Source organism: Grammomys surdaster, unplaced genomic scaffold, assembly GCF_004785775.1.
Source record: "Grammomys surdaster isolate TR1022 unplaced genomic scaffold, NIH_TR_1.0 126185, whole genome shotgun sequence".
NCBI lineage: Eukaryota > Metazoa > Chordata > Mammalia > Rodentia > Muridae > Grammomys > Grammomys surdaster.
This window is the reverse complement of record NW_021620991.1, coordinates 3444436-3452980: the sequence shown is the minus strand read 5'-3', so window position 1 is coordinate 3452980 and position 8545 is coordinate 3444436. Positions and strand designations below refer to the sequence as shown.

At 52.7% G+C, this 8545-nt stretch overlaps 1 protein-coding gene across 1 annotated transcript in view; it reads left to right on the top strand.

The window, feature by feature from the left end:
• Positions 1 to 5032: 5032 nt before the first annotated feature.
• The window catches only part of Acot7 (acyl-CoA thioesterase 7), an 87046-nt gene continuing 83533 nt past the window's right edge, over positions 5033 to 8545 (top strand). Inside the window, exon 1 of the mRNA XM_028757790.1 lies at positions 5033 to 5261. Coding sequence (XP_028613623.1) covers positions 5098 to 5261 — 164 coding nt within the window. The 5' untranslated portion in view covers positions 5033 to 5097. The remainder of the gene's footprint in view (positions 5262 to 8545) is intronic.

Below are 8545 nucleotides of genomic sequence, written 5' to 3'. Positions count from 1 at the left end.
GGAACAGACTCTTAGGCTGGGGCCTCAGCCTCTGGGGTTCCCTCTGCTTCTTACCTTTCCCTTGGTCCCCGCTTACCTTCGGCCTCCGTTTCTCTCCTTTTGTGGGGGCAGGCAACAGACAGCCTCGTTCCTCAGCCACCGCTCACTTTTTAAAATCACATAGGAGTGTTCTGCCATGGAGGCCAGAGAGGAGCCTCAGATCCCCTGGAACTGGAGTTACAGATGGGGTGCTGAGAATCAAACCTGGGTCTTCTGCAAGAGCAACAACTGATTTTAACCACTGACCCATCTCTCCAGCTCCACAAAATTCTTTTTTGATTAAGAAAGTGTTTCTTGGGGGCTGGAGAGATGGCTCAGCGGTTAAGAGCACTGACTGCTCTTGCAGAGGTCCTGAGTTCAATTCCCAGCAACCACATGGTGGCTCACAACCATCTGTAATGAGATTGGATGCCCTCTTCTGGTGTGTCTGAAGACAGCTACAGTGTGCTCATCAATAAAATAAATAAATAAATAAATATTAAAAAAAAAACAGCTGCTGGTACAAGGCATTTAAAAAAAAAAAAAAAAAAAAAAGAAAGTGTTTCTTCTGCTTGCCACAAGGTCTGTCATCAGTGTGCAGACAAATGGTGTGGAAATTTACTCTGCCCCTAGGTGGCGCCACAGGACCACAAACTCAGCACCTTGACGTGTCAGACTCCAGGAGGTCAAGGGAAAGGGGACCTTGCAGCTGTCTTATTCTTACTAACTCCGCCAGTTTTCAGGCACCATGCATGGTATAACTCCAGATTATAAAGTATGACCCAGTTAGAATCTAGGAAGTTGTTACTTTATTTTATGTGTATGATGTTTTGTCTGCATTTACATAGGTAACACACTTCCTCCAACAAGGCCACACCCACTCCAACAAGGCCACACCTCCTAACTGTGCTACTCCCTGGGCCAAGCATATTCAAACCACCACAGTCCAGTTTTCAAGAGTCCTTTATTAGTCTTAGGTTTCTCAGAGTAGTTTGTGCTTGAGGCAGAGGATAGGACTCTCAAGGTTAAGTTAGGAGCTAGGTGACGGGAGAGTGGGGTCCTCCCTCCCAGCAGCGAGTGTGGGGAGTGGGCAGCAGTCGCTGGGGCTTACCCATGAAGTACTGTGAACAGGAGGCACAATCTTGAAGCATCTGTTTTCTCCAAGTAGAAAAGGCACACGAGGGTCTTTCAGGCTCCAGCTGCCTGTGAGCGGGTCAGTGAACTCTTCAGTCTAACTTGATTGTCTGTTGCACAGAGCCTTGTCCTCAGCCCTGTTCTGCAGTTAGGCCTCTGCCCTGTTGTGCTCTCCAGCATTAGACTAAAGACCTTGAGCTCTTGAAGGTAGAGGTAGTGCAGGCTAGCTCACTGTCCCAGCCTCAGGGCGGGTAGCAGGTTCTCAAGGGAATGAATGATCCAAGGAGTAAATAAACAGACATCACAGAAGCTGCGCAGATCCCAGCCTGGCGTGCCCCGTGAGCTCCTTGCGATGTTTACACAAGCAGCTGAACACCTGAGAGAGTTCAAGTAGAGAGAAGTGTTCTCCCAACTTCCTCGGCGTGGAACTCTTATCTCAGAGAAGTGTTCTTTCAACTTCCTCAGTGCGGAACCCTTACCTCAAACGCAAACACCCTCGTTCTGACAGGTGAAATAACCTTTTAACAGATGTTTACTCCTGAGTGTCCTCATCTCCTCCTGGTTCTCCACTTCATCCCAACATATAACTGCTCTGAGGTGAGTGGAAAGAAAACCTACAAACAGAAGAATAAAGCTGACATCCAAGGAGGCAGATGAGCGGTGAGAGTAGGGAGGCCAGGACCCTTCTGCTGGCTGCGTTCTTTGACCCCGAGGACATGGCAGGTCCTGGGGAACTTGCGGCATCCTTCCCCTTCTGAATGTCAGCTTGAACCAGGCAGGATCAGGCAGGGTTTTCTGAGCCTAGGATGTTTGGATTCCTTCATCCCTGTGGCTCCAGACTTTGGAGCAGCCAACTTGACCAGGAGGCTCACATAGCCCCAAAGTTTCTCTGTACCAGGTCCCTTTCCAAGCACCTAAAAATGCCCATGTGTCTAGGCCTTACCACAGTCCTATGGGTAGGTCTTCTGTTCTCTCTAGTCATGGAGGAATTGAGGTACAGATAGCAGAGAGGTCACCGAAGGCCACAGATCTTGGTGTGGTTCATCTCTTAGTTCTGTACTATGCTATCCTGTCCCTGGTGCTATCACGGTCCCAGAAGGTCTTCTGCCTCTTCAGTTGTTAGGCTCCTCGAGGGAGGCCTTAAGGAGACTCGCGCCCAGGCTGGCTGTATACTCCTTTAGGTTCTCAGGGTCCTATACTCCATGCAGAGATGGAAGCGAGCTGAGACGGGAGGCTCTGGACATATCCTTGGAATCCCTTCTTGGGTCCTTGACCTTACCTGTCACTCAGATCAGGAGTGGGTCACATGGACAGGCCATATTGTCACATTGGCCATTCCTAGGGAACAATGTGTTTGCTTGGCTGTTTCTATGGCAGAAAAGTCATGAGTTCAAACGAATACAAGGAGCAACTCTTTAGCCTATGATGGTTTATTTATTTCCTGTAAGTATAGTTTGGTGGTAGAGGGCTTGTTTGACACTTGACATGGTGGGTTTGAGCCCTATCAGCTCACCTGTGCATGTGTACACACACACACACACACACACACACACACGCTCCCTCATTAATGTAGTTAAACATGTGTTGACCTTAATTGTCAGCTTGATAGGATTCAGAACCAACTTAGGAGACATACCTGTGAGTTTTGGGCATTCCAACAGGCAGCCCGGATAGTCCAAGGGAAAAAAATCCGTGCTGCCTGCCTGACTCTGTCGTCACTTCCTTCTGAGGGAGGAGGGCATCTGCTGCTGCTGCCACCTTCCAGTGACATCAGGCACCAGTGTTCTCAACCTTCCAGTGTGGACTGAAGACTAGTGGCTTTGAGTTGGGACTGCTGAGGCACCCAGTGGACTGAGCAGTTACCAGGTTCTCTGCCTCTCCACATGCAGCCAGCCACTGATGGACCACCCATGTAACCCCGATCATGGCAGCCGGGTTGTTGGGTTACAACAAATCCCCTCACAGATTATTACTTTAGGTGTACTGTGTATCTCAGGCATATACCGAAGCCCAGTTGAGACATCCAGCCCTGTGGAGAATAACTACTAGATTTTCCGTTCGTAGGCAGCCACTGTTGGATCAGCTGGATCATAGCCTATAAACGTCTCCAATAAACCCTTTTTCTAAATACAGAGAGGTTCACTTCAAGAATTCTGTTACACTATAGAGCCTTGACAAACACACCCTAGAGAATCACGGACCATCGCCGTCACCTCAGAGATTTCTCTCAGGCCTCTTTCCAGTCGCTTTCCCAACAATCCTAGTTCTAAATGACATTGCTTCTATAAATGACACTGTACACTATGTTATCTTGTATTACATGATTGCATGTAACAAAAGCCTAATGTATTAACACTTCTAAAAACTTTTTTGTGATGCAACTTGTGTGTGCAGGAAGCCCAAAAAGATCAGAACAGGCAGGTCCTGGATCCCTCGGCTCTAGACTTCTGTGAATCACTATTCTATTGTAATATCCTGACCCCGGGCGTTCACAAGGTCACTTACGGCTCACCAGAGGTTTGGCGTTTGTTTTCAGACCGTTAGTAAATTAAGGAAAAGCTCTTTGCCTAGCTTCAGCTTCCTCTTAGATCCAGACCTTGTGAAGCTGTGTTTCTCAACCTTCCTAAACATTGTGACCCTCAAATGCAGTTCCTCATGTCGTGTGGTGACCCTCAAACGTAATTATTTTCGTTGCTACCTCATAACTTTAACTTTGCTAGTGTTATGAATCATAAATATCTGTGTTTTTTTTCCTATGGTTTTAGGAGGTTTGAGCCCCAAAGGGGTTTCGACCCACAGGCTGAGATCTGCTGCTGTAAGGGGAGGCGGTGATATTTAAAAAGGTCATAAACTCTGGAGGGTCTGTTCAATTCATATTGAAATGCTGAGAGAACACAGGGTGGAAGCCGCTACCACCCTACTCCCAGTCCTAAAAACTGCATTCTTTGAACAATAATGGTGAAATTACAGGAAGCCTGGTGTGTGTAGCATGTGCTAGGCAACCATCTGCTGAAAAGTGGTGTTGCAGGGAGGGGTGACGATTTAGGCTTTAGAGTTAATGGGTCCAAGTTCTGTTAATGGGTGGGGTTAACTTTCTTGGATACCGCATTGGGGTGGGGGGCAGAAGTCTATGCAATACACTAGATATGGGTGCAAAAGCTCTCTGCAACAGTAGATATGGGTGACATTTCCCTTCTTTGGTGGCTTCTGTGGCCTGCAACTTGGACTTGATTTCTAGGCAAAACAGAAAACTGCAGCTGCTTCTGGGCAGCAGGTGCACCCAGCTCGTCTTGGGGCTCCCGGGGTGTCTTTTTAGAGATTAGCTGAGGGGGTCTGAGGCCAACAGGGGTCAGGGGTCGACGGGGCTCCCCGTCTGCAGCCATCGGGGTAAAGGATCGACAGCCCTGGGCGTCTGCACACCGCGCGCTGTAGGCCCGGGAGAGGCCAAGGCCGGGCGCAGGGGTCAGCGCGCGGCTCGTGGGCACCGTGCCCGTCCCGGTCGGGCCTCCCCCGGTGACCTCATCGGGTGGCCGGCCCCGGCCGGTAGCGAATCGCCGCGCGGGTGCACGGCAACGCCCCGGAGACTCCGGGCCACCGCCGCCTCCGCCGAAGCCACGCACGCACGCACCCCGGGGACGCTCCACGACTCGGCCTCCAGCCTGCGTGGTGCCCGCCGCAGGCCGCTCGCCGGCTCCGCGCCGGCGCGTGCGGTGCGTGCGGTGCGCGCGCGCGCGCGCGCCCGCCACCCAACTGCCACCGAACCTTCTGGAAGCGGAACCCCACAGCCGCCCCCGCCGCCGACAGAGCTCGCCACCTCCGCGAGCGCCTGCGGCCGTGGAGGCCTCTGGGCAGGGGGGCGGGGCGGGGCCTCCGCGAGGGCGGGGCCCCCGAGGGGCGGCCGCCTGTGATTCGCCGCCTCTGCGCAGGCCCCGCCTCTCGAGCGCTATGGCTCCGCCTCTTCCCTCCTCCTCTATGGCGCCTCCCAGGCTCATTCATTCGGCGCCGGGCCTGCTGGACACCTGTTCTCAGATCCTGCCGCCGCCGCCCGCCGTCGCCGCCAAGATGTCGGGCCCCACCACAGACACGCCGGCCGCCATCCAGATCTGCCGGTAAGACGGAGGCCTGCGGGCCAAGCCGATCCTTTCTCGTTCGCTCCCGCCCGAGCCCGCTGAAGCGATGCTAAGCAGTTAGGTTCACCAGGATGCTGCCTTCATCCTGAGCGGCCCTGCCCGGCTCCACGCTCCTGAGATCCGGGCCCTGGAACTCACCCCTGGACCCCTTCACTGGACTCAGGGCGAGGACTCTCTCCCCGGACCCCACCCTGGAGCGCCCCTCCCCGTGCCCTCCTCAGGGATGCTCCCCGCCATGCTGCAGAATCGGGCCGCCTTGCCGACTCCTCCCACCGGCCTCTGGCTGCATCCCAAGGGCGGCGGCCGCAGTTCTGAGGACACTCGATATAGGAATCCGGGCAGGGACACTGGAACCGGGCAACTGGCAAAGGGTCTATCCGCCATCCTCTTGTGGGTCCTATAGGGCTTGCCCCACCCCGGGCTCGGCGGCGCCTTATAGTCCGAGCCCAACCTCCTGTGGGCTTCGGAAAGGGTAACTAACTTAGGCTCCAGAGGGTGGTGGGGAACATGCCCAGGGCAGTGCGAGCACACATGGGTGGGTGCCTCTGTGAGAGCAGGCCCCAGACCCACTGTTCCTTCAGAGCCCCGCCTCAGTTGTAAGGAGAGCAGGTGTTAGAAGGAAGAACTCATCCATTCAAACGGTTTCTTGCCTGGGAAAGGGAGTGAGTGGGTCGTCTCACACAATAGGGGTGAAGGATTGTTCCCATCTAAGCATCCTCCCCAGTCTTGTTCCATTGGGGGGGGGGGATACTGTTTAGATGTGGGTCCCCAGAGGAAGCTGGAGCTGATGAGCAAGCTCGTTTCCCCGAGAAGGCGGGGAGGGCAGCCTCAAGGTTACCCTGCGGTTTCGGTCACAGAAGTAGAAAGCATAGGCAGGCTGGCATGCATACACCGGATAAGTAAGGGGCAGGAGTGAGGGGTGGGGATGTGGGATCGTGCCTGCAGGTTGTCTGCCCTGTCTGACACACTGACAAGAGTGAGCTTTTTGAGAGTGGGTATCACGGGGCGAGCACACACACGTAGTTTGGAGGTCGGGCGTCAGGCTGACCTTGTGTCTCAGCCTTCCCAGCGCAGGCAGGCTCCTGTCCTGTGGCTGTTGCTGCTGGATAGCTGGAACTCTTCACTGTCGGCCTTACCTTCTGGCCTGGCAGAGGTTTCCCGACTTCAAGGTCAGCTTCTGACTTCCTAGAGAGGGCATGTGTTTAGGGAGCCCTGCTCTCTTACTTCCTTAGTGGCAGTGTGGCTGCCCTGGCCACTTGACTTGAGCTCTGTGGGGTCAGAGTGCCTGTTACTGATAATGCGGAGATAACGGGGGTCTTTGAGACATGCTGTTTATTGGTGTGGGGGTCTTGGGCCTCACCTTTCTGGGAGGATGGCTGGTAGGATCCTTCCTCCCCCTGCGGTGTGGAGGAGGGATTGGAGAAACTCAATAAAGCCCTGGAGGAGCCCCAGGAGCTTCAGGGTCAGCTCCTGCTTACGTCTGGTCATACTGATGAAATCTCCTGGGCTCTTAGTTAACCTCATCAGTATAGTTGGTGACGGACCATCTCTTTTTCCACTAGCTTCTAACAGCTAATGGCTTTTTATGTAGCTTTGGATACTTTGATATGTTCACAAGTCTAGTGTGTGGCTTTTTTTTTTATTGTACTCTACAGGGCTGTCTCTAGCTGTCACAAACTGCACGTTTTCCCTAAGGTGCATGGACAGGAGGCCTGGCTGAGATGTTTCAGGGCATGACTGCCAAAGGAGGAGGAGCCGTGAAGTAGACTGTGGTCATGTGGGCTTGGCTGGAACCCCAGGACACTAGACAGCAGACCTAGCTAGGTGGGGAGCCCTTTAAGGACATTTGAGGCAGCACCATGAAAGACAAGACTCCTGGCCTGGAGCATCTAAGCCATGAATTTAACAGGACTTCACCAGATACCTCCAAGGAGCGCAGCCCTGGACGGACATTGAACAGTGGAAAGTTTTGTCCTTGTCTTAGGAGAGACACAGTGTCAGGCAGGATGGGACACCTGGCGTCCCAGACTCGTAGATGGATCATCCGCTTTCAGTCCCAGAGCTTGAAGGAAGGGGGCTTTAAAGGCAGCTGTGGGGCTGGGGAGATGTCTCAGGGGCTGAAGTGCTTGCTGTGCAGCCCTGAGTTGAGACCTGTGTAAAGTGAGCCGGGGTAGTGAGTGCCTGTAACTTCAGTGCTCCTGCAGCGAGGTGTGGCATGGAGACAAGAGGTGCTCATGGGCCAGCTAGGATGATTGATGCGGCAGTAGACAGCTAGCACCTGTCTCAATCCAGGCGCAGAGTGAGGACTGGCGCAGAGTGAGGACTGGCGTCTGAGGTAGTTCTCTGACCTCTATACTTCTTACACTATGGCACTATATACCTACCTACACACACCTACACACACAAGTATACACACCCCTTCAAAGATAAGAGTAAATGTGGCTATAGTCTTGGTATGGATGTGGCCTCTGCCCTTGGTAACTGAGTGACCTGGAAGCCCATTGCTTAAATTCCTGTGTCCCTGTTCAGTCTGGGTCTGAGTATTGAATAAAAGTTAGTTGAGCAAGGAATGATAGTGCAGGCCTTTAATTCCAGCACTCAGGGGGCAGAGGCAGGCAGATGTCTGAGTCTACAGAGTGCTAGCATAGCCAGAGCTACACAGAGAAACCCTTTTTCAAAAAAAATCAAATAAGTTAAAAAAAAAAAAAGAGTAGCCTGACCTGACCCGGCAGGATGGCTAGCACAGAGTCAATGGGTGTTCTTTATGTGGAAAGTGGGCCACCAGCTTAAGAGGTGACAGCCTGGGCTTTATTCCTAGATCTGTCTCTTGCAGGTGTCTGTGTGACTTAGGTCACTTCCTTAACCTCACAGCATAATCTTCCTGACCTCACTTCTCTTATCTGTAAACTAGAGTTAGGACAGTGCCTATCTTGGGTCACTGTGTGGATCTTATCTGTAAACTAGAGATAGGACAGTGCCTATCTTAGGTCACTGTGTGGATTGATACCCTTGTCCCATTTCTTGGTTGTGTACAGGAACTTACAAAAGGAACCCTTTGAGAACCACAGGCCACTGAGTATTGTCATCTATCCTTTGATCCAGTACAAATAGTCAACCTCCAAGCAGTGTGCTGCTGTAGGGGGCCTTGGTGCAAGATGGCACAGGCACATACATGTGTGTGTGTTTGTATGTGTGTGTCCCTGTGAGAGTGTGTGTGTGTCCCTGTGAGTGTGTGTGTGTGTCCCTGTGAGTGTGTGTGTGTG